Here is a 24,788-nt window from a genome sequence, read left to right on the forward strand (position 1 = left end):
GTTGCTGGTACTGCCTCCTGGTGCCACGCCCCCACCTCCTTTTATTCAGCAGTTCTATCAGGGCGGGGGAGTGAGTACAAAGAGAATAGGGAAATACAAGTCATGCCCTGAGGCTACGTGAGAGACATGCAATCTAGCTGTGCAGTAATGGAGTCAGATACGTCACATATTTCCTCTCCTGATGCACTGTAGTCTGATAAAATTTCAGGTGACAGCTGGGGAGAAATCTACAATACATTAGGGCAAACTGGGCTCTTTTTTTAGTTGCAGCTTTTGAGATATCTAGGCTATCTTGATACTCCATCCGTAAGTATAGTTTACAACATAATATCAGCTGTACAATAAAATGTATTATCAGAATGAACAGAGTTCTAAATCTTTAGATAAAAATAATGCATTTTCCTCCAGGCAATTGTAAACTTTATAAAAGTTAAAATAATTCTAGGTTGCTTGTGGGAGAAAGTCTGTAAAGACAGATCTGCCTTGGAATAGGTTGCAAAATTAGTATGTTCTGTAAGTAAACAATTCTTAAGATTAGGAATTTGTGAGCTGATAACAAGGAGAAATCACCATAATTTCTATCCATTTCTGTCTTGTCCCGTCCTTTGCAGCACCACTCCTTACTCTACTTGCAGCAAAGATTAGTGTGTGCGTGTCTTCGGATGCTTTCTTGAAATTCTGGTGTTGGTTTCTTTGCAGTGAAAGGCTTTCAGGTCATCAATTTTGGTCCAAAGCGATTGTCTCATATTCCTAAAGGGAAGGGTGGAGTCTGTCTTGGATGCACAAGGTAGAGCAGCTCTTAAGTTTTTCAGAAATGATGAATAGGCAAAAAGAAAACTGTCTACATTACCTAAGAAGTTAACAGTGCACTGCGTGTCTTATTTCTGGCCTGTACTGTATTCAGATACTAAGGAGATGAGTGAATAGGATTAAAGAGAATTATTTTCCTTTGGGTTTTTCTTTCCTTACATACATTTGAACTGGGAATAAATTTTACCATCTGATATTAACGGTATGCTGCCCTAAAAATATTGCCTTTTCTTTAGCAGCCCCCAAATAACTGAAGATTTATGCTAAAAGTTTAGACATCTACAGGGTAATACATATGTATAGTAAACATGTGAATAGGAAGTGATGAATCCTGTCATCCAGTGTGCATTCCTGCAGCTTGCTTTTATACATATCTATGCATATAAGGCCTTGCTTACATGATCAGAAGTGCTTTCTAGAGCAGTTGATAAAGGTTTCTGTTCTTTCACAAACCATGGCCAGGGTACATTAGGGAGGGAATGTAGCTTGTTTGCTTCATAGGCTTTCAGTGTAAGAACTTACAAAGTTTGCATAGTCCTGCTTTTTAACAGTTTTTACCAGTGTTTGCCATAGACCTTAAATACTTCTGAACACTTTAGGAAAACTAAAGATGATAGTATCATCTTTCATTCATCATTTTTCACTATTATTATCTCCAGATCTGTTTGGAAAAAAAAAGATATAATAGTGCATGCAGAACAAGATAGATCTGACAGATCTAATTCTATGTATGTAGCTTTAAGCTCTGTGATGTGGAAAATTTAAGATACTGAGTCATAAAGCACAGATGGCCAACTAAGTCCATAATTCAGGTGCAACTATCTGTCAGTCTGTGAGAGGCTGGGGAGTCATTTTAATATTCTTTGGGTTGGTTCAGCAGGACCTCTCCTAATTCCCATTAAGCTGCAATCACCATTCTCCCATTATTAATAGTAACAAGAAAATTATTATATTGGTAGGATGCTGATAGTTAGCTGTATGGGGCAGAAAGCATTTAACATTTAGAAGGGACCATAAATTCAAAATCAGGTGTACCAATGTTTTGGTATGCTTTTTTAGCTAACTGAGCTAGATGAAACATTGATGTTATCCAGGCTAGAAGCCTCCCATTACCACCTGTTGCTTCAGACTGAGGATCAGTTTTTGTCTCTCTCTACATCAAGAGAGAAATGGTTAAACTTCTTCTACCCTTCTTTCTTGAATCTTGACTTTAGCACCTCCACTCCAACAGTTGATATTTGGTTGTTGAAAATTGCATGTTAAATGTAAAGACACGTTTAATGCCGTATCTAATGTGATGTTGGAATGTGGATAAAGAATACCCAAGTTATTTAGTATGGACAAGAGTAACTAGAATCACTAATATGAATGTTAACACTAAAGCTGTTACCTGGCGGGATTGTCATGAGTACTGATGGTGAGCAGGAGGGGGCCCCTATCCAGGGGGGAAAACGCATGCGTAGTACTGAGGAGTTGAGCAGCCATTCAAAGAGACACAGAACAGACCCGCCTTGACTTTGGGGTTTGTCTGTCTGGGTTTTTCCCACACTTCTTCAGTTTGTTAGGATTTTCTGTCTAATGTAGCAGTAATAAACACTAGAGACCTATTCCTCGTCTCAGCGTGGTTTCCTGACTGTTAGGACAGGGATATTCCTTTCCCATACTGTATCTCTTTTAGTTGGGTACTGAATTTTCAGGCAACAGTCTCTTGACATTTTAAAACTTTATGAACATGGAACTATATTATTAACTTATATTAATAAGTCCAAGACTTATTTCTATGAACAAATTGAAGATTTCATTTTGTATATAGTCACCTCTGATTAGCATGGATTTGGCCTTCAAGCATCAGTGGAATAGCTAGATTCAGACATAATCTTACACCATTATGCAGGATGTGCAAATCCACCATTATGACTTAGTGTTACATGCAAATCAGATTGCTGTGACTGCTTCAAAAAAAGGTAAGTAAAAGAATCAGACCTTAGCAAGCAGCTGACAATGACTTGAGGAAATTCCACCTTTGCATTGATGACAAAGACAGAAAATATTACAAAGGTACATGAATCATAGAATCATAGGGTTGGAAGAGAACCCCTTGCCCAAGTCCATGGCATGCTATCTGGGTCAAATGGTTGCCTAAGCTTTTCTTGAAAACCTCCAGCAATGGAGCACCCACAACTCTAGGAGGCAAGCTGTTCCACTGCTTAACAGTTCTCACTGTCAGGAAATTCCTCCTTATTTCCAGGTTGGATCTCCCTCTGATGAACTTCCACATGATTCTGCATTGAGCTAGCAGAATAAAGGATTACCAGCTTATAGTATTAGACATACATTTCAGAATTCAGAATATCAGAATTAGTATTTTTTTTCAAAGGCTTACTTTTACTTAGAGTTTACCTTTCCTCTCTTGGATAGCTAGATCCAACCTACACTATTTTCAGCCTTGAATTATTTAGTCAGAAGAAATTTGAAAGTAAGAGCTAAAGGCAAACTTCAGAGTAAAACCAATTTTTGCTGCCAAACTCCCTAGGCCGAATCACTGCCCTAGTTTTTGTTTTTGCTTTTGTTAAGATGGATGCTGGGACTGATGCTTTCTGGAAAGAAATATTAAAATGTGTTCCTGTAAATAAGCTTCTGGCTCCTTTTGGTAGCCACAACTGAGAAGAAACTCTGGCCCTGAAAGTCAGAAAAAACCTGTCTGGCCCTCAGAAAAAAATGAGAAAAGAGCTGATAAGATGGAGTCAGCTGCTTAGGGAGCATTGCAGCAAAGTTGCCTGGGGGGCTAGATTCTGACTAGGAGGAGGCTTGCCACTTTCGGCTGGCACCTTCTTTGCTCAGGGTTAGGCTGGTATCTTCCTCCTGGGCTGTTATCCAAGGCTGGCTGCTTGGTCTATGCTAGAGCGCCAAATCAGACCTGGTGTTAAATATGGGCTGCTCATACTACAGATTGTGCTAGACTAACAGTTTTGTGTGGTGTGCATTTTAATGTGGAGCTTACCCAGTTTGTACTTCCCAGGCCACTGTAGAAACCAAAAAGTTGCTATACAGTGTCTGTATTTTTTCTGAATGATGTGATGCTGCTTGCCAGTAAAAGAACAGCACTGGCATCTTTTAGAAAGGCCTTGGAAAAGAGAGCTCTTCCATGGGGCATTTGGAGCCTGTGGTGCTTTGGTTGTGCAGTGCTATGATTTTGCTACTAAATTAAGTTATACAGTGTTTGTAGTTTTATTGTAACATTGCCTTTTTATGACTGTAGACCTCTTGGAGTCAGCTGATTTCAGTGGTGTACTGGATAATAAATAAACAAAAAATGGTTACTTATAGTAAAACTTCAGTTTAACAGACTTTGGATGCAATGGACAAATTTGAAACTGGGACTTGAGGATTTGTCCATCAAATCAAGGCTTTATTGCAAATGATGCCATCTATGTCTATTATATAATTAACAAAATGACGCAAATTCAGATTTAATGGATCCTCAACTAATAGTCCATTAAATCAAGGTTTCACTGTATTTGTTAAAATCACCTAGAAAAACTCATTATACTGGGGCAATTGCTTGCAAAAATTCATATTTAAGAAAAAATGCACGACAATGTGTATATTAAAAAGTATGCTGGAAAATGAGTTGGAGGCTTCTCTTTAGAAGAAATCACACGTTGATGCAGAAATGGGTTGGAAAGGTTGACATCAGAATGCCTTTCTTATATCTGACCTGCTTTAGCATTTGTTTGGAACAATAAAAGATATTGGAGAGATTATTAACAGTTTATCTCCTGAAAGATTAGCATTGCCCTTTGGATATGGGAGAAAGAAAACTTTGCAGAAGTCTAGTTATCAACCATTTCCCCATCCCATCCTGTTCATCCAGTGGCCAAACTAAATCAGGAACAGGATCAAGTTTTTTAGGAAAAACCCTGGCGCTTCCAGGCAAAACTTTTAAAAATTGAATTATTCAATAAATGTCATGGATGGGGTTATGGCAGCAAGCATGTCTTTAATTTATAATCCTCTATCTTCCCACAGTTTCTTTTGCTGTTTATCTATCTATAACAATCCTGCTAATGAGGAATTTATGGAAAAGCTGCACAGTGTCTTTTTATATTAATAGGACCCTTTTCTTGAAGTACGTCTTGAAAGAACCTCTTCATTTAAAGTGGCTGATGATTAGCATTTTTGTGGCAATTAAGATCTGCTTATTTATTTGGATCAAGGATTGACAACATGATGCCAGGATGCCACTCAGCCCTCTAACTTATGCTCACAGTCTTCCAAATTGATTTTTGTTGATTACAATTAAAATATATTTTAATAGCTGAAATCTTAGATATCCCCAACTATGATATTTTAGCTTTTTTAAAAATTTCCCTGTTATTGCATAAAATCTAGCAGGGGTTTTGCCAAAATTTCATGAAACTTGGTAAATTAATGAAAGTTCAACATCGATGATTGCTTTGTTTGTTTGTACATGGAAGAGGTGTTGTAGACTAATCATACTCTGTATGTATCAAATTCTGTATCAAATTCTGTACCAAAACACCATGAAAGTGTGTGTTTACTGACCATGAAAAAGAATGCATGGAGCAGGTCCTCGCACAAACACACAAGTGAGAATCTTGATTAATCACAAATTTATAGTGGCCACTTACATGCTTGCTGACTGTAGGGCTGATTGAGGAGTACATGGCAGGTATAGCTATTTTAATTTTTACTGATATTTCTATGCTGTTCTATTCCAAAATGGCTCTGAGCAGCATTATACAGTATATGTTGATAGCAGAGCACTGAAGCTAGTCCAGCTATCCCCAAATTTGTAACCCTGGACTCATACCTTTGGTCCAACTTGATAAAAGAGCATCCTGAGGAGGTTGCTAGAATTTTGCTTATGTAATGCCACTGCAACATTCTGCCCTCAGGTCTCTATGAAAAATAAGGATGCATCAGTCTAAAGAATAAAGCTGCATGAAAATACAATGATAAAGAGCTACACTGTTCATAAAACTGCCTGTAGTTTAAAGATTGGAAAGAATATATGTATAGGCAGCCATCTTATGTTTCAGATTGATTTATGTGTGACAAAATCCAAATGGGCCAGGTTACACATTTACAAAGCATTTCTAGCATACGAACGGAAACTGAAATATTGTCTTGTTTTCTGCTTCACTAGCTTAGAGTCTCAGTAAGTGGGTAGACTTGACTGTTGTGTAGGAAATTGGAATGTCTGGTGGTATTGTAGAATAAAAGGTAATTGATATTAAGCTGTGATCATTTGAGATAGAGAATGAATTCTTTAAACAAGAAATGTTTTCAGGCTTTAACATTCTCTCTTGTTTTTCATTCAGTTTCCTTTTCAGTTTTGGTTGGACATATGCCATGCTGGCTTCATCAACCAACTTCTAATCAGCCAACTTTCTCAGAGCTTTTAATTTGGTTTAGTTATACAAGTGTCACTCTGAAAGATCTCAGAAATGTTTGTGACTTGTTTGTTTGTTTGTTTGTTAGATGTATATCCTGCTTTTCTTCTAGGAACTCAAATCTACCCACATAGCATTTCCACTGCTCACTCACCCCCAATTTTATCTACACAAACAACCTTTTGAGGTAGGTTAAACTGAGAGACTACAACTGTCCCAACTGTCCCAGTAAGCTTCTGCGGCTGAGGGGGACTTCAGCCTGGGCTTCCCTCATTCTAACTCAGCTTACTTTACAGGAAATGAAATTCTCTGTCACATTTTATGTGAAGAATGAACGGAGGTGAGGACAGTCTATTGTTTGGAATGGAAACCCTAGTAAAAAGATTATCTAAGTTGGCGCCTGTATGTCAGATCACTGGGGACCTTGTATATATTACTCTGAGCTTTTCAAAGCATGGCTTGAATAGTAAGTATAATTATTACGATCGTGCTCATGATAAACTGCAAGTAGTTTAGGTAAGGGCAGTAAACTTCTCAAATGTGGGTTTGAATACATTACAACTGTTGACATTCATAAATATTTTATATTGTGCCTGAGAAATTCAGAAAAGATAGGTATGTAGTAAGGTATTAGAACAGAGAAAGTAAAAGTTAAGTCATGAATTTATTTGTAATTCATCAGTAAAAATATTGCTAAATGTTCCATAGAATTAGTGAACAGAGAGAGGAAACAGGAGTTGGCAAAGGAACTCAAGGGAGAGGGCACTATTTTTCCTCTTCCTTCTTCCAGTCAAAACTAATCTTCACCCAGAAATGCAGTTTCTGGGAGCTTGCAACTCAGCCAAGCCATCAGGGAATTTTCTATTACGGGAGTTTGGCTAGGGGAGCTAGCAAGGAAGGTCTAAGCAACATGGACAGTGAGGAAAGCATTATGATCTGCAAGGCATATGCAGAGTTGGTCTTCCTGCCTGAGCAGGACCCAAACTGCAACTACTACCAGTGCAAGCTTCTGTCCTTATTAGAAGAGCATATGAAGGAGCTTGAGGAGAGTGTTTCTGCATTGCAACACATTAGGGAAAGGATAATTCCTAGATAGGACAGAGGAATGAAGACAGTACCAGAGAACAGGAAAAAACACCCTTTAGGAGAGGCAAACATATAAAAGAGTCCCCTTTAAGAGAGATGGGTGGTGATAGAAATTTGATAAATACATACATACATGTTACCCAAAGAGGCAAGAGAATCAGAATGCACTTGCTGCCAAGAGCTCAAGAATAGCGACCAGGCTGTGTTTTTAGAGGATAAAATACAGCCACCTGAGCATAGGCAGACTACTGTGGAAAGCTCTTGGGCCTCCATAGATGACATCTTATGGAGACCAAGAAGGAAACTAGAACAAAAGAGGGTAGGTAGTAAGAGCCCAGAAATAAATATACTGTACAGCCAAGGATTGGAGTCAAGCAAGCAGAGGCCAAGGTGGGGACTCCAACTGTTGCAAGAAACCACAATGGAGAGGCCAGCAATTAGTGCCACCTAAAACCTCAGATGTTTCTACATCAGTGCCCAGAGTATGGGAAATAAATTCTGAGAACTAGAGATTCTAATTCAGGAAGACAAGTATGGTGTGATAGGTATCATTGAAATGTGGTGGGATTGTTTTCATGTTTGGCACTTAGTCCTGGAAAGCTACAATCTATTCAAAAGGAACAGACCTGAAGAGGCTGAGGATGCTGCACTGTCCATATAGAAAACATGGGTAGTCTGTCACTATTGCTTTGCTAAAAACCCATGCTGGGTCCTGTTAGTTGTAGCATGTCTGTCCAAGGATTCACAAACTTGTTTAATCATTTAAGGACCTTGCCCTGTATGCATACGTTAAATATTAATGTTAAATTAATTAAATTAAATGTTAAATATTGTGAAGAAAACAGAGAGGGAGACAGATGTAAAGTGTTGCATTATTTACTATCCCAAATGTGTACATTTTTGGCCTTAAAAGCAAGAGAAAAGGAAAACAGGAAACTACGCAGTGTGCATTACAGTTACAGTGGATATATACTGTCTCATGTTTTGGGTGGCACTCTAGGAGGACTAGGACCAACCAGGTTTAGAGATTTAGCTTGAGTGTTGAACATGTACAGTTGCATTCTTTAACTTGCATCAAATAATAGATAAAATTCTTTACATTATACCTTTTGAGTTGGTAAAGTGCTGCATTTCAAAGTATTTCATTTACTCCAAAATAGGGATTTTCATAGGAGATTTCCAGTATTTCTGGGGAAAGAGTAGAAGAAGAAGTTTTAGGAAGAAAAAAATCCATGTTCCAAACTTTTTCAACTTTCATTTTCTAAGCTTTTACTTGTCTATTCAGGATCAATTCCCACTAAGTCTTGTTTGTTTGCAGATAAAGTAAATATTGCATACTAAGTCTCCTTTGTGTTCTAATCCAAAGAAAATTGAATTCTGTAGTGCTATTTTTGGACTTCTCACTAGCTTGGGGTGGGGGGGAATTCTTAAACAATCAGTATTATGGCTTGGAAGAAAATGCTTTTGCTGACGGCAAGCTTTTTCTGCTTCCTACTGTGACATTCCACTAGGCACTTCTCAAAGATGAGCAAGTAATTTCTTTTTACCGTTGCAAGGAAACGTATAAAACTTTCAATCACGCTGTAGGTACTTAAAGCTAAATATTTTTCTAACAGCCATTCTGAGACATCTGGGTTTAAAAATTGGTCAGGTAATGCTCTTTCACCTTTCAAAATATCCGTAGAAAATGTAAATAGTTTTAAGAGAGAACTTCAAGTTTCTCTTCTCCTGTCATCATGTAATTTCAGACATTTTTGTAATTTGCACTTCAAATAACTTGCCAACAACAATTCTACAAATGCAAATATATGGTGTCTTTCTTAAAATGCCCCTAACTGGTTTTGTATATCTCTTCCCAAACTGGACAGAAGACTTGTATCTCTACTGCTTTATGCAGACGATGAAGCAGTGAAGGTGGCCACGGTGACACACTTGACTTGATATTGTCCTCTCATTCTTCAAACTAGCCTTTTGTTTTTTGCCTTGGCAACATTGTCACTGAGCTTCAGTGCCATTGAGAAGAGAAATACAGATCAAAGTTCTTATAGTTGAATGAGATCAGATAACTAACAGCAGCTACTTTGAGCACAAATGATATTTATGGCAGTTTTGCTTTACTAAATACCCGAGTTGGAAAAAAATTCAGTTTCTTCTGGCTTTTGAAGTTTTGACCAGAGACATAAGACAAGATGAGAGAATTGCTGGAGTGAAAGTTAAAAAAGAAGTTTATAAACTAAGGGCATTTGCTGATGATTTGGTTTTAATTTCAGAGAACCCTTTAGGAGGGATAGAGGTATTAATGGAAAAACAAAGAGAATTTGGTGCGTTGGCTGGATTTAAAATTAATAAGGAAAAAACAAAGATGCTGACAGAGAATATGAAGATGGAAGACCAAAAAGAATTGTCTGTGAAAACTGGTTTTCAGATTGAGAAAAAAGCGAAACAGTATATGAATATGAATTGTATGTTATTTCAAAATAATTATGTTAAAGTATGGAATGAAATTAAGAAGGTTTTATTAAGATAGGGAAAATTACAATAGACATTGCTGGGAAGAATTTAGGTGGTAAAAATGAATGTGTTACCTAGAATGTTTATTTCAAACAATACCTGTTTTGAGAACTGATACACCATTTAAACATTGGCAAAAAGACATACCCAGATTTATGTGGCAGGGGAAAAACCAAGCGTTAAATATAAGATTCTCCAAGATGCAAAGGAAAGAGGAGGACTGGGATTACCTGATTTTAAATTGTATTTTGCTGCCTGCTGTTTGGTTTGGATGAAGGAATGGCTGTTGTTAATAAATAGAGATGTTTAGATTTAGAAGATCATGGTCTGAGATTTGGGTGGCATGGTTACTTACAGTATGATAAAGTAAATGTAGATTTTAAAAATAATTATATTAGGAATGCCGTACTATGAATATGGAATAGATACAAACCCAGGCTATGCTCGAAAATACCTTTGTTGGCCTCAGCTCAAGAAGCGTTTTATAGAAAAGAAACAGCAGACAAAGACAAACGGTTAACATACGAAGACTTGCTAGCACAGGAAAATGGGGAGCTGAAGATGAAATCAAGAGAACAGTTGACTGCAGAGGGATTTAGTTTTCAATGGTTTTCATATGCACAATTAAGAGAAAGATTTAATATAGATAAAAAAGTACCAGGAATAGAATGTGATAAAATGGAATTTGAAAATGAATTATGTGCAAATGATGAACATGTGATTGTTAAAATGTATAAACTTTTGTTGAGATTTGAAGTGGAGGAAGAGCAAGTTAAAGAATATATGGTAAAATGGGCCATAAATGTTGGTTATAATAGTCAAATGGATCAGTGGGAGAGAATGTGGTTAAAAGGTCTGAAATTCACATTGTCTGACAATTTATAAGACAACTGTAATGATTGCCTATTCCAATAAACGGAGTCTCATCAGTAATTACTAGAGAAAACTAATTTATTGAATGAATAGTATGCAAAGTACGAAGAAAGCTGAGAATGAGCAAAAGCGCGCCAAACACAACTTAAAAAGCCTTGCTCCCGTTGCGAACCCTCCCCTCAGGCTAGCATAGCAACCACCCACCCCAGATGCTAGCAACCATTAGAATCGGCCTGAGAAAGTAACCTTGAACAGCAGAGATAACCCAGACATACATTCCAGAAGATCACAAGTTAGCACAAAGGAAATTTACCAGCGTGGCCAGGCAGGCACGCAACTGCAGATATGACATGTGAAACGTTACGAGGAACCATAAACATCGGAACGGGAACATGACATACCGCCCCCCCACAAAGAAAAAAACTTAATTGTTAAGGTGCAGGTTTATCAGGGTAAGCAGCATGAAACTGAGCAACCAAGTGGGGAGAGCGCACATGTTGTGCAGGGACCCACTCTGGATGAGAGAAATGCTTCCAGCGAATCAGATATTGCAGAGTGGAATGGAAACGTCTAGAGTCTAGTATTTCCTTGACTTCGAAATGTTGTTGACCATCAATCATTATGGGGGGAGGTGCAGGCGGCTCAGGATGCCAATGGGTAGACTCCACGAATGGTTTAAGCAAACTGCAATGAAAAACAGGGTGTAAGCGCTTGAGATTGTGAGGTAAGTCCAACTTAAAGGTAACAGGATTAATCTGAGCAACAATAGGAAATGGACCTATGAACTTGGGCGCCAGTTTTTTGGATGGTTGAGGGGATTTGATGTATTTGGTGGAAAGGTATACCCTATCCCCTATTTGAAAAAGAGGTTGTGGTGCCCTTTTTTCGTTGGCATGTCGTTGATAAGTGGCTTGAGCATCGGCTAAAGCTTGCTGTAGTTTTGGCCAGGAATCTGCCAGTTGTGAGGCCCAATCGGTCGGGGAGGTGGGCGAAGTAGACGGTGGAGGCAATTCAGGAATAGGGACAAAGTCATGGCCGAATACAGTACGAAAGGGCACCGCCCCAGTACTTTGATGCACAGCATTATTGTAAGCAACTTCAGCAAATGGCAGGAGGTCTACCCAGTTGTCTTGTTGATAATTAACAAAAGCACGTAAATATTGCTCCAACGTGGCATTAACCGCCTCAGTATTCCCATCCGTTTGGGGATGAAAAGCCGTGGATAGCGCCTGTTTAGTGCCCAATAGTTTCATAAATTCCCGCCAAAAGCGTGAAGTAAATTGTGTTCCTCTGTCGGTCACCAAGCGGGCGGGGCTACCGTGTAATCTGTACACGTGAACTAGAAAGAGGCGTGCCAGCTGTTGTGCAGATGGTAGAGACGCACAAGGGACGAAATGAGCTTGCTTCGAGAAAAAATCCTTAACAACCCAAATGACAGTCTTTCTCTGGCTAGGAGGTAGATCCACAATAAAATCCATAGAGATTTCCTCCCAGGGGTGGGAGGGATTGGCCACTGGCTGCACATGACAACAACTTTTAAAATGATTTACTGTTGGTATCAGAGAAATTGTCTAAGATATATAAATGTACTGTAATCACTGTTGCAAATGTGAAAAATATGGGACATTTTATCATGCATGATGGACTTGTGAAAAGGCAAAAACATACTGGACACAAATACATAGATGATGCAGAGAGTTTTAAAAATTAATATTCAGATGAAACTGGAAATTTTTTTATTAGGACTTACGGACAGTCAACTAGAAAAGACTCATGGGCAATTGGTTCTATATATGGTAAATACACACAAAGATGGAAGACTTCAGAAACACCAATAATGGAAGAATGGGTTGTGAAGATGGTTGAGTTTGCAGAAATGGCTAAATTGACCTGTTTGATTAAGGAGGGAACTACAACTACATTTATAAAAGATGGAAACTCTTTATAGATTTTTTGCTGAAAATGGATAAAAATGAGCTGCTGATTTCAGGATTTATTCATTAAAAAGGTTTGTTTATGGGAAGAAGGGAACTATGATATGCAATATGGGAAGATGGAGATGGTAGCTGCTGTTTGTAAGTGCTGCAAAGAAGATCGAAAGTCACTCCTTTAGATATTTTTCTTTTTCTTGCTTTTTCCTCACTTTTTCTTTTACCCTTTTATAATCTTTTTCTATTTCTTCTTCTATGTTTCTGTAGTTTAAAATTTTTTTTTGTAAAATCTTGTAATAAAAATTATTCATTTAAAAAAAAGGAAAAATTGCAGTTTACTTTGCAAAAACAGCTGAACTTTTATAGATGTTGTTTGTGTTCTGAGCCATAAAATATGGCGAGAGTGGAAATAGTCACCTCAATCTGTTTGGATGGAGAAGATTGATTTCCAGGGTGGTCACTGTAGGCTACTTGTGGTGCTTGCCGCAGACACTGATTACAACAGGATAGACACTTCTGAACACATCATGTATTTTTTTTCTTACCAGTAGATTCTATGAGTGTAATTATAAGCATAAGCCCCAGAAGAAAAACAACTAGCCTAAATTTTATATTCTGGGTTTTGCACAGATTAATTAATTAAAAGAATATTCTGTAGTAAGATTTTTTAATAATTATAATTCATAGCATGGGTATATTATGAGTAGACCTGGATATGTTGGCTGGGAGCTTTAATGTGTTTTTAGTCCCTGGGGGATGTAATCTTCCCTCATTTGTGGAGGGTGGGTAATGGATGGGTCTGGGTGGTTCTTGTCTCTGTAGAGCACCCCCCCCCCCCGAAGCCACTGAGTGCTTTGGCAGGTATGGCCAGGGGTTTGGTTGGGTTGCTATGGGACAAGGAGGCATTGGTGTGGTGGTGGTGGGGTGGGTGGGAGTATGACTGGTTATATGTGCCTTGGCCTGGGAGGAAGGGTTGAGGAGGAGTAGGATGGGAGGAGCTGATAGGGTAGACAGGAACGTCACAACAGTGACAGGCAGCAGAAGACATCGGAAATCTGGATGGGCTGTACTTGGAGACAATGAGCCTGTTGTTTGAAAGCAGTCCCTCTGTCTGGCTGTTGGCTTCTACCCTCAATGGCTGGACATCAGATCCTCAGGGGTCCAGGGCTCTGGTATGTCCAGCTGAGGTGACCAGGGCTTGGCCTTGTGGTGTGGTCTGGGATAAATTTGAATCAGTAATTCTTGAAGACCTGGATGTTCTCCCAGGCCTTGGGTGAGGCTGGTGGGAACCCCTGTCAGATACGCTTGGAGATGTGGGTGTTGTTAGTCCAACTCGCCATCTCATTGTCGTCTTTATTTCTTATTCCTTTGTTTTTAATAATTTTATTATATTGTATTTTCCTGTGTTGTTTAGTTTTATTGTATACTGCTCAAATTCAGTTTGGGGTTGGGCAGTGCCTAAATTGAATCAATAAAATAAAGATATAATAATGCAGGGAGCAGAATGGAGAAGGATATCAGCTTGTTTGGGGGAAACAAATGTAAGTCTTTTGTCATTTCATGTCACAAATAATAAAATAAAATAAAATAAGATAGAAATCAAAGTATAACCCCTTCAAATAGCTTTTACTAAATCTTAATGCTCATAGCTGTTTCTCTGGGCATATGATTCTTTGTCTCCCTCATCCATATTCAATATGGGCTGAAGTATTCATTGGGTATGCAAATACTTTGAAAAATTGTCTGTACTGGCTTGGTAATTTCAGACCTTTGCAGATGACTACTGGCACTCTAAAAAAATCATCTTTCTATCAAGGCAGTATAGATGCCCTGTATGATGTTTTTTTTCTTTACAGCCATCGACTTAATGTAATGATGCAAAGTACGCCTGTGCAATTGCGAACTCTGTATCTTGAAGGAGGGAGTAAAGGCCATTCATTATTCATTATGAAAGTTTTTTAAAGAACATTTCTATGTTGTTCTGTGCCACCAGAATGCAGTCCTCACATAGCACATCCACCATGTTTGGTGCTCATATTAAAGCCAACGTTGTTTAATGATTAAAGTTTTGGACTAGGACTGGGGAGCCCAAAGTTCAAGTCTACCATAGAAGCCCACTTTCTCTTGGCCCAGTTGGCCTCACCAGATGGCCGTTGTAGGGAAAATTGGAGCAGAGAGCTCTATGTTGCTGCTTGAGCTCCTGGAGGAAAGGTAGTGTATAAATCCAACAAATATATGATCCTCATCCTTGGATGCTGTAAAACTATTTTAAACATTCTTTCCTCTGTTTTGTCTATGTACATATTTTTTTTGTTTGTAGGAAGATGAGAATCTTTTAAAAGTATTATTATTGAAGGTGGGACATCTTTTCTGACCATGGTCACACAGGTCATACTATTATCTAGTATTGATGCTATGAAGATATAATGGCATTTCCTTGATTGTTTTCTTTTCTTTTGCAGGTCTACAACTCAAATAAAGACAACCAAAATGAAGGCAGTAAGTAATTTTATTACTTAGAAAAAAAGCTAATATTGAGCAAATGATTTGTAGACTTGCATGCTTGGATAAGCCAGTAGATGGTGCTCCATAATCTACTGTAGCCTTCTGCTCTTTATGTATGTTGATACTTAAAACTTTCAGGTATAGTTTTGGGTATCAAGTGGTTTCACAGTAACATTAAAGGCTGACAATCACAGTATCAAACAAAAGAGCTTTATAGCTGCTGGAGTTCCAGCAAGTAAACATCTGGATGCAACCCAAGAGCTATGGAGTGCTGAAACTGGCTTTGTTGCAAATTGTGTGTTTCCTTTGGCAAATTATTTAACAACCTTTTGTCTCAGTTTACACAACCCAGGCTCAGAAGTTTACAGAAGGGAAGTGAGAAAGAGAACTAAGATTTTTCTGAATCTTGGTTCCTTGTTTTGCTTTCCTTAAAATTTAATGAATAGAAATGAAATATCTTGTGCTAAAAGGAGTTTGTCCAAAACCTGAGCCTGCCCCTAGGCTGTTGTTGAACAGATGTATTCTTGGAATAAAAGGCTCTTTGTACACATGAAATAGCACTCTTTAAATATTTCCCCTGTTCACCCCAAATATTGGACAGAGCAAATGGCTTGATATGTGTTTTGCTGAACAACTTGAACTTCTTGCTATAGCTATTTAAAATCTGTTCTCTGTTTCTAAGCAATGAGCCAGCTTACAAATATCACTGTAGCTCAGTTTTTTCCCCCTTTTTACAGCTGCTGCCATGCAGTGACACAGCAGCAGATCTCTTGTTTATCCTGGGTGTGGCTTATAAAGTTAGTATGGGTTTTCATATGTTGGTGTGTGAGTGGTTATTGAGTTTGGAAATACTGATGAATGGCATTCTTTTTAACCCTGCAAGCTCAGAAACACTTGGAACACAGTAAAAGAAACTCCCTCCTGTTGCCTTCTTCTTCTTCTTCTTTTTTTTTAAGAGCAAGCAGCATTCAGCTGAGACCTTCATGAGCTCATCATCCCTTTTCTTCCTAAGGGATCCCTGCTGGTTGTGTTTCTTTATAAATAGAATGTTGTTCCTAGTAAATTTGAGAAGCAGCATAGCTTCTCCAGCTGTTAGGTCACTCTGGCTGACAGACACCATATAGTGGTCCAGTTTCCTTTGCTGTTTTCAGTTGATAAATGCCATATAATTTTAAGCCCACACTTTCCTTCCCTGGATCTTTCTTCCCTTCTCCGCAGTTTCCTTCCCTCAAAATACAGCTGGGAGAGCTATATGTTCATTGAGAACGGTGGCTGGGATGTTTTCCCAAAAACAATTTCAATCAAAATCCCCTTCTGCTAGAAAATCATACATGAAAGTATGGAATGAATTTCCTGGAAGGAAATATGGTTTTGCTACCTTATGTCCAGGACCAGGAGTATCTGTAAACTCCAGTATTGATTTTGCTGTTTTGTTGCTGCAGCACTGTCAGCATTTTTAGTGAGCTTTCCTCCATGTCCTCGTGATCTTTCCTCTTTGGTTAAGAATTCAGTAAGCTTTTTTAGTTTGTTTGTTTTATATAAAAAGGTAAAACAAAGGGCTCTCTGTGAAGCTCTGTACAGTTTTTGAAGGCTGCAGCACTTCAGTCCTTCAGTGTGAATTCTGAATTTTTACTCACAATTCTTTTGAGGCCTCTTTTCAGATTTAGTGTTGTATCTTCTTATGTTATTGGACATTGTTCTTCAGGTATATCTTTTTAGTATATCGAGCATATAGATACTTGTGGCATTATCAACTTTAAGCAGGAATATATTTGCTTTAAAGATAAAGTGGTAACTGGTCCAGTTTTACAGCTGAAGTTAGCTCCATGTTGCATGGATACCAAATATCAGTTTGCTAATTGTCTGTCCTACTAGTGCATCCTTAAAATGGGATAGATATAAAATATATCTGAGAACAGTCTTTAAATGATATGAATAATGGATATTGGGAAGAGAAAAGTCCCACTGGTGCCCTTTGTTTCTTCAGAAGAAAGATATTCCCATTGGCCAGTTACTGGAGGAGTGATGTCCTGTAGGGCAGTGGGAAACAATTGGCAGTGGGAGCCAGTTTGGTTTAGTGGTTTAGGTGCTGGGCTAGAAACCAGGCGACTGAGAGTTCTAGTCCCACCTTAGACATGAAAGCCGGCTGGGTGACCTTGGGCCGGTCACTCCCTCTCAGCCCAATTCACCTCACAGGGTTGTTGTTATGGGGAAAAGAGGAAGAGGAAGGAGCACTAGGTATGTTCGCCACCGTGAGTTATTTATAAAAATAATAAAGGCAGGATAAAACTAAAAAAAATCCCGTTTATGACTCTTAAATCTGAGATACATTTTGGAGCTATGAAAATAAAAAGAATGGATTTTTCTTCAATAAAGTTACCATGTGGTGAGAGAAACCCTTAGGAATTTCCTGAATCTTTGTAGAAATGTTCCTTTTGAAAAATTAGAAATTCAAGAAACATATTTTGAAAAGAATTATGAGCTCTTTGAACACATTTTGTTTATTGGTAATTTGGGTAAGAATATCAGGATATATTGCCCTTCTATATTGCCCTTCTAAGAGAATATTCTGATTCTCTTGCCAGTTGCTAACTATTAACTTAGGATTTCCCTCCTCCTCCTCCTTTTTTTCCCCCAACTTTTTGAGACTGTACCGCACTCTGTAGTTCATTTTTGTCTAGGTTGATGGACTGCTCAAAATTATTTTCTTTTAACAATCCCATCCTTCTGCATAGTTAAAGAAGTATGCCAGAAGGACTTAACTGAATTTTTTATAGCCCTAGTGACAATGCTTGAATACTTATTGTATAATTTCTTTGCATGATTTTAAGCCATCTTAATTTGCCTGGAATAAATATTTCATACAGTATGATGATAATGACGACAACAACACATTATGGAAGTCTGCAAAATGAGATGAATAAAAGGAACTATAACATGTTGTTTGTTAAATAATCCCTTTGTGGGAGTTGTAGCCACAGTACTAAAAAGAATGAGAGCAGCGTGGATTCTCCACTTCCAAGCCAGCTGGGATATCACAGAACAGCTGCCCTAAACACCCAGTTCCAGAATTATACTGTCACAAAATAGGATTCTGTAGACAGCCCTGCTTCAAGACTGTGCCACCTGACTCTGAGTTTTATTGTAACTCTTGTATTTTAGTTCTGGTTATTTCTATAATTCTAACCATGTGCTAGCAGTCAGTTGGAATGTTTAATAAGCTCTCTTTTTAAAGACTCTGTGAGACCATTAGGTAGTGTAGAGTGCCAGGAAATGGCAACTAATCTCACCCACATAGGACCTATAAGCCCCAATCCAGCAGCTTGGAATGATAATGGCAGGGTTCTGAAGATATATTTACTTGGTGGGTGTTTAGTCATTCATTCTCCAGAGAGTGGTAGGATATGATGCCATTTTGGGAGTCTACAGCTGGAGTCCAGAGAAGTGGTGGTAGGAAGTGCTGCACAGCTCCTAGCCTTTTGCCTTTATATCTGCACATGCAGACTGTGACAAAATCTGCCCGTGAACCATTTTTGTGCTCGATATGGACAGATTGACCTCACATAAGAGAAATAAAAATGTAGGTAACAAACTGAATTACATTGATAATGGCTAATATGGGTTTATTTATTTACCAGATCCATAAACCATTACTGGAGAACAGGGTCAGTCTCAGTAAGTCAAGACTTTGTTAAAACGATGGCAAAATGCTCTGCCTCTTGCGTAGTGGCACACAACATTGAGAAGCAAATACAAAAGAGATAGACTTTGTGTTGGGCCATCTCAATGCACTTGTCATTTGCTTCCTTTGCATCCTTGTGGACTCCCATAGTTCAGGACCACACCTGCTTCAGTCAAGCCTTTATCATTGGTTTCCTTGTTTCCTCACACATACTCATCAACCTATCCACTCCCCACATATCCTTAGTTAGTCCTGGGTCATTTACCTTTCTTCAGATTTCAAATTCCTCTTCAAGTCCCATAGGATTATTAATAGAAGACTTTCAGAATAATTATTCAGATGTCTGTGTTTTGGTCCTTTGGTTCTCTTCTGGACACCGAAAAGCATCTTGAGAAATGTACTGTGTTTCTAGGATGCTTTTATATATTTAAAGAAGCAAAGCAAAGCAAAGAAAAATACTGATGTTGAATTTCTATTATGTCCTTAGTAAGTTCATTTTTTTCCCCCTTTGCAGTGGCCCAGTTGGATAATATGGGATTTAGCATCGTCAAGACGTGTATCCATGCTGTTGAATCTAGAGGTGATGTTTCCAAATATAGAACTCTCTTGTATCTCTATAGCAGATGTAGACTTCCTCAGCATTCTTTGTTCCTTCGGTTGTCATAGGTACAATCTTGGCTTTCATGGCCTGGTTTGAAATCAGCCTATATTACTGATGGAAGTTTGTGTTAAAAACGTTGAATGAAATAACTTTTGAGCTTATACTTTTCAAATGTACTGCTTCTTTCTAGGAGCCTACTTAAAGCAATGTTAATTTGTTCTCTGATTACCTGGTCCTAGATTTTTATGAACACAAACTATGACTTACAAAAAGACTTGCTGAGCTTTAGCTTTATATCCTGCATATTTATAAGTCTGCATATTATTTGATGTTAAGCGTGACGGGGTGAGCTCCCGTGGCTAGTCCCAGCTCCTGCCAACCTAGCAGTTCGAAAACATGCAAATGTGAGTAGATTAATAGGCACCGCTTTGGCGGGCAGGTAATGGCGTTCCGTGTAGTCATGCCGGCCACATGACCACGGAAGTGTCTACGGACAAACGCCGGCTCTTCGGCTTTGAAACGGTGATGAGCACCGCCCCCTAGAGTCGGACACGACTGGACATAATGTCAAGGGAAACCTTTACCTTTACCTAAGCAAAAAGCACAGCTCAGTAAAAAATGGTTTAAGGCCTTTATTAAAATTATAGGTTAAATATTATTATTCAACTGTGTAACCAAACTGGTGATTATTTTGAAAAAAAATAATTCTAAAATTTTCAGATAACTAAAGTTTAGGTCATTTAACCCCTACTTCTAACTCTTAAAGACATTCTATACTGCTCTTTGTGTGTATGACCTCTCAGCCCTAACCCCACCCCTAACAACAGATTTTTACATTCCCCCATCTTTTTGATTATTATTACAGTAGGGGAGTAACTTTTACTAGAAACTGCATGCGGGTCTTTAATCTGAAACACAGAAAGAAATGCCACCAGCTCTTAAAAAGAAACTTTGAATAGTGTGTAGAGAGCTGTGAGAGACTTTTAATTAGTGTAGCTCTGTGAGAAACCGTTTTTTAAAAAGAAGCATTAAATTACTTTTCAACCATTATCTAAATTAAATAATTTCACTCCATAGGGATCAATGAACAAGGACTCTACAGAATAGTTGGGGTCAACTCCAGAGTTCAAAAGCTACTGAGTATCTTAATGGGTAAGTAGAGCTGAAAAAAAATAACATGATGGGGTTTTTTTCCCTGTGTCATTGGTGATATGAATGCATCCAGAAGGAACAGAGACTTACCACTGTGAACTTAATTATGAAAAAAACAGCTTGTGATTGAAGGATATCATACAAGATCTTCATTACAGTATACTAAAATGCTCAGTTATAGAAATGCTTATCACGTTTTTATATTATTTCTACTTTGCAAAGCTGTCTGCTTTTTTTCAAAAAAGCACTTTCTGCTCTGTATTAATATTTATTTATATATTTCATTTATATGCTGGGTGGCTAACAATGAAAACAAAACCTGCAGAAATAATAAATAACCGACCAATACAATAAACTAAATACTGTTTCAAAATTATATAAGAAAGAGAAATATGTACAAAAACACACATCCAAAAATTCAGATCTTCAAGCACAATGTACCTCCTGCAGTTAATGGAATAGCTATGTCTTAACTGCTCTCCAAAAACGCAGAGGGGAAGGAACAGACTGGATCTCCATAAGTAAGAATTCCGCAGCATCAGAGTGGCAATTGAAAATGCCTGCTTCTGAGATCACATCAGGTGGCATCTTTGTAGCAATGGGACCTGGAGGGGATGAACCCTATTCAATCTGATATATCTGGAAGAAAGCAGTCTGGAGCTGTGTATGGCCTTAAAAGTGACAACCAGCAGCTTGAATTGTACTGGAAGCAAACTAGTAACCACTTTAGCCTTCAAAGCAATGGGTGTCATCCAAGTATATTAGGATATAGCACCACTGCCCAGTCTGCCACATTTTGTACCAGCTGTAGTTTCAAAATGCTTTTCAAGGGCAGCTCCATGTAGTGTATGTAGAAGACCTATTCCAAGAATGGTCACAACTGATGCATGAGATGTAGCTGTGCCAAAGCCATCATTTTTTTCCTGAGCTTTCCCATCCCAAATTCCCTTTCTCCTTGTGCAGAACTGTGGTCTGTGTATTTATGCATTTGTTTCTCCTTTTTTCTTTTAATACTTGCCATAATATGCAAATAGTATTTTTATTGTTTGTTTTTAATTACTGTGAGCTTTTTCTTAGCTTCTCAGAGCAGATTTTTAATTGATAGGTGGGAATTTCCAGTGCCATTTAGTTAGGAGCCTACCTGTTACTTCCAAACCTGATATTCTAACCACTATAAATTTAAGTGCAAATAATAGGTTCCTATAAGTTTTTCCTGAGGAACTGAGGAGCCTTATGATGAAGGTGAAAGAAGAAAGTGCAAAAGCTGGTTTGCAGCTAAACCTCAAAAAAACCAAGATTATGGCAACCAGCTTGATTGATAACTGGCAAATAGAGGGAGAAAATGTAGAAGCAGTGAAAGACTTTGTATTCCTAGGTGCGAAGATTACTGCAGATGCTGACTGCAGTCAGGAAATCAGAAGACGCTTAATCCTTGGAAGAAGAGCAATGACAAATCTCGATAAAATAGTTAAGAGCAGAGACATCACATTGACAACAAAGGCCCGCATAGTTAAAGCAATGGTGTTCCCCGTAGTAACATATGGCTGCGAGAGCTGGACCATAAGGAAGGCTGAGCGAAGGAAGATCGATGCTTTTGAACTGTGGTGTTGGAGGAAAATTCTGAGAGTGCCTTGGACTGCACGAAGATCAAACCAGTCCATCCTCCAGGAAATAAAGCCAGACTGCTCACTTGAGGGAATGATATTAAAGGCAAAACTGAAATACTTTGGCCACATAATGAGAAGACAGGACACCCTGGAGAAGGTGCTGATGCTAGGGAGAGTGGAGGGCAAAAGGAAGAGGGGCCGACCAAGGGCAAGGTGGATGGATGATATTCTAGAGGTGACGGACTCGTCCCTGAGGGAGCTGGGGGTGTTGACGACCGACAGGAAGCTCTGGCGTGGGCTGGTCCATGAAGTCACGAAGAGTCGGAAGCGACTAAACGAATAAACAACAATAAGTTTTTCCTAGATAATTAGACCCTAAATATATAGTAGATACTATTTATTAATATGTTGCAATAATTTATACCCACCTTTCAGGATAGTAATTCTTCTAAAGTGCTTTACAATCAAAATAAACATTTGTAATTAAAAATACCATGCATATTAAAGAACAAAAAAAGGCATTTCTACGATCCTTGTCACAGGACAGCTGGAGAAGAGACCCACTGAACTTCAGTGATTGTGGCCTTCCTTTTTCCTTGTTTTCTTCTGTATGAAATAAAAGTAGCAAATATTTAACATGAATATGCTCTTTTAGCAGCAGCTCTACAGTCTATATAAAACAAAAGTAAAAAAAGAACTTTGCAACTCATTAACAGTGCTGACAGACTTTTGGCTCTCTCCAGCTGTCACCTAATGGAGGCATTCCATCAAGTTATTTAAACTGTTTCTCTCTCAGTTGGTCATGATAAGAAATATAACTTTAAAAACTGTGTGAAAATTGCTCTCCTTCCTCCCTCCCTGCATTCAACTCTCTTTTCAGTTGAAAGTTGGAGGGCAGAGACTATTAGTATTTTCAATTGTCCTGGGATCCTTTTATGATAAAAAGACAACACCCACCCCCCAAAAAAAATCAAAGAAAAGCAACTGAGAAGTTTTAAAACTGAGGAACAAAAGATTGGAGTTAATGGACAGAATAGCAAGAGATAGTGTAGTTATTTATGGAGAGAAAGATAGAAATTACTTCAGCTGAAGCATTAAGGATCTGCTAAAGAAAAAGAAATAAGGCCTGAGAAAATAGACAGTTGCAGTGGTTTTGGCAAATGTTGAAGGTAGGGGCAAGGATTTTGATCTGTAAGTACAAAAAGAACAGAAGAGACACTGAAGATGCTGAAGAGAGGGAAGTTGCAGCAATAAATTGTCTCCTTGGACATAAAAGGTTTTCTGGTCCTGGGGATGGAAAGGACCCTGAGAATTCCTGTCACTAAGAACAGATAATGAACTGGCTAGATGGGAAAAACATCTTTCTCTAAGGTAGTTCTCTATGTGCAGCACCTGTGCTATAATTATTAAGTAGTCTGAAAAGTGACTACTTGATTTTCTATATACCGTCTAATAGTTAAACAGAGCCTGTATAGCACAAGTAAGGAATTGATTTGCATAAAACTTCAGAAATGAAACCTTTTACTTCCTAACTCTTTCTTAGAATGTTCCTCTTTTCACAATGTTCATTCTATCATTCTGATGTGATCAGTATGGTAGACTGTTTTTTCCCTTGCATCATCCAATCTATATGTAGAGACAAGTGTCATTGGTGTTACAGGTTAACATTTGGTTTAAATGTAACAGGATCAGGTTTCAGGGAAATATGACTGGTTAATAAAGTGACAAGAGAATGTGGAGACATTTCTATACTTAACAGGAAGCACCAGATGCTTGATGTGGCTTGAACTTGGAGCCTTGGGTAAACCAACTGTTAGATATGCAGCGGCTGCCAGAAAGCTAGTTGCAGAAATCCTGTGTGATTTGATAAGGCTGAGTCTTGAAGTTCCTAATACCTCCCACTGAAAAAGGCAGAATAATTACCTGTTGAATTGTTTGACAGTACAGTAAATTTTTCTCCCCCACCCCTGAGTGATAAATAGTAGTATTGCTTATTAACAAGTGTCTTCTTGACTTTAACACATTATTTTCAGGATAGGAAAAAACCCCCATAGAACTAAAAGTCTTCTCCAAAATCAGCTTTGGGTTTGTCATCATCAGCAACAATTACAAAACCTGCCATTCAGAACCAACCTTTATAGGATAATTAAAGATAAAATAACAGTGCAATTGTGAATGGCCAAGTGCCATACTTAGCAGCCAAACCACCCCTTAGCAATCTGGTCATATAGCAACCTTCTGTACTACCTACAGCTTCTGAATAAAGGAGAAAGATAGCCATGCATAGAGAAAATTACGGTAATAGGAAGCTGAGGATGCCAATGCATAACAGTAGTAGCTAGGTTGTTTCTTTCAAGTAAAGGGTATTAATGCTATACTTACTAGTGCTGTATGTACAAAGAAGGAACTTCTGGTCATAGAGATCAGAGGCCTCCAATAATATTGATGACTCTGGGAACACCCTAAGCTATGGACCTGTTCTTTCTGGGGAGGTACAATCCTATTGCAACTCCAGATAGATAGGTAGATAGGTAGACAGATATAGATAGATATAGATAGATATGAAAGTGAAAATTGCAAAGCTCTAGCATCATTTTATAAGAATACTTCTGG

General features: G+C 38.3%; 1 protein-coding gene across 2 annotated transcripts in view; it reads left to right on the forward strand.

Annotated features, from left to right (window-relative positions):
- ARHGAP26 (Rho GTPase activating protein 26) overlaps positions 1 to 24,788 on the forward strand; it is a 258,395-nt gene that overhangs the window by 135,304 nt on the left and 98,303 nt on the right. For both annotated transcript variants that reach the window (XM_063292357.1, XM_063292358.1), the window contains exons 12-14: positions 15,091 to 15,127; positions 19,330 to 19,395; positions 20,494 to 20,568. In XM_063292357.1, the coding sequence (XP_063148427.1) occupies positions 15,091 to 15,127; positions 19,330 to 19,395; positions 20,494 to 20,568 (178 nt within the window). The remainder of the gene's footprint in view (positions 1 to 15,090; positions 15,128 to 19,329; positions 19,396 to 20,493; positions 20,569 to 24,788) is intronic.

The sequence above is a fragment of the Candoia aspera genome, chromosome 2 (assembly GCF_035149785.1).
Source record: "Candoia aspera isolate rCanAsp1 chromosome 2, rCanAsp1.hap2, whole genome shotgun sequence".
In the NCBI taxonomy this organism is placed as follows: domain Eukaryota; kingdom Metazoa; phylum Chordata; class Lepidosauria; order Squamata; family Boidae; genus Candoia; species Candoia aspera.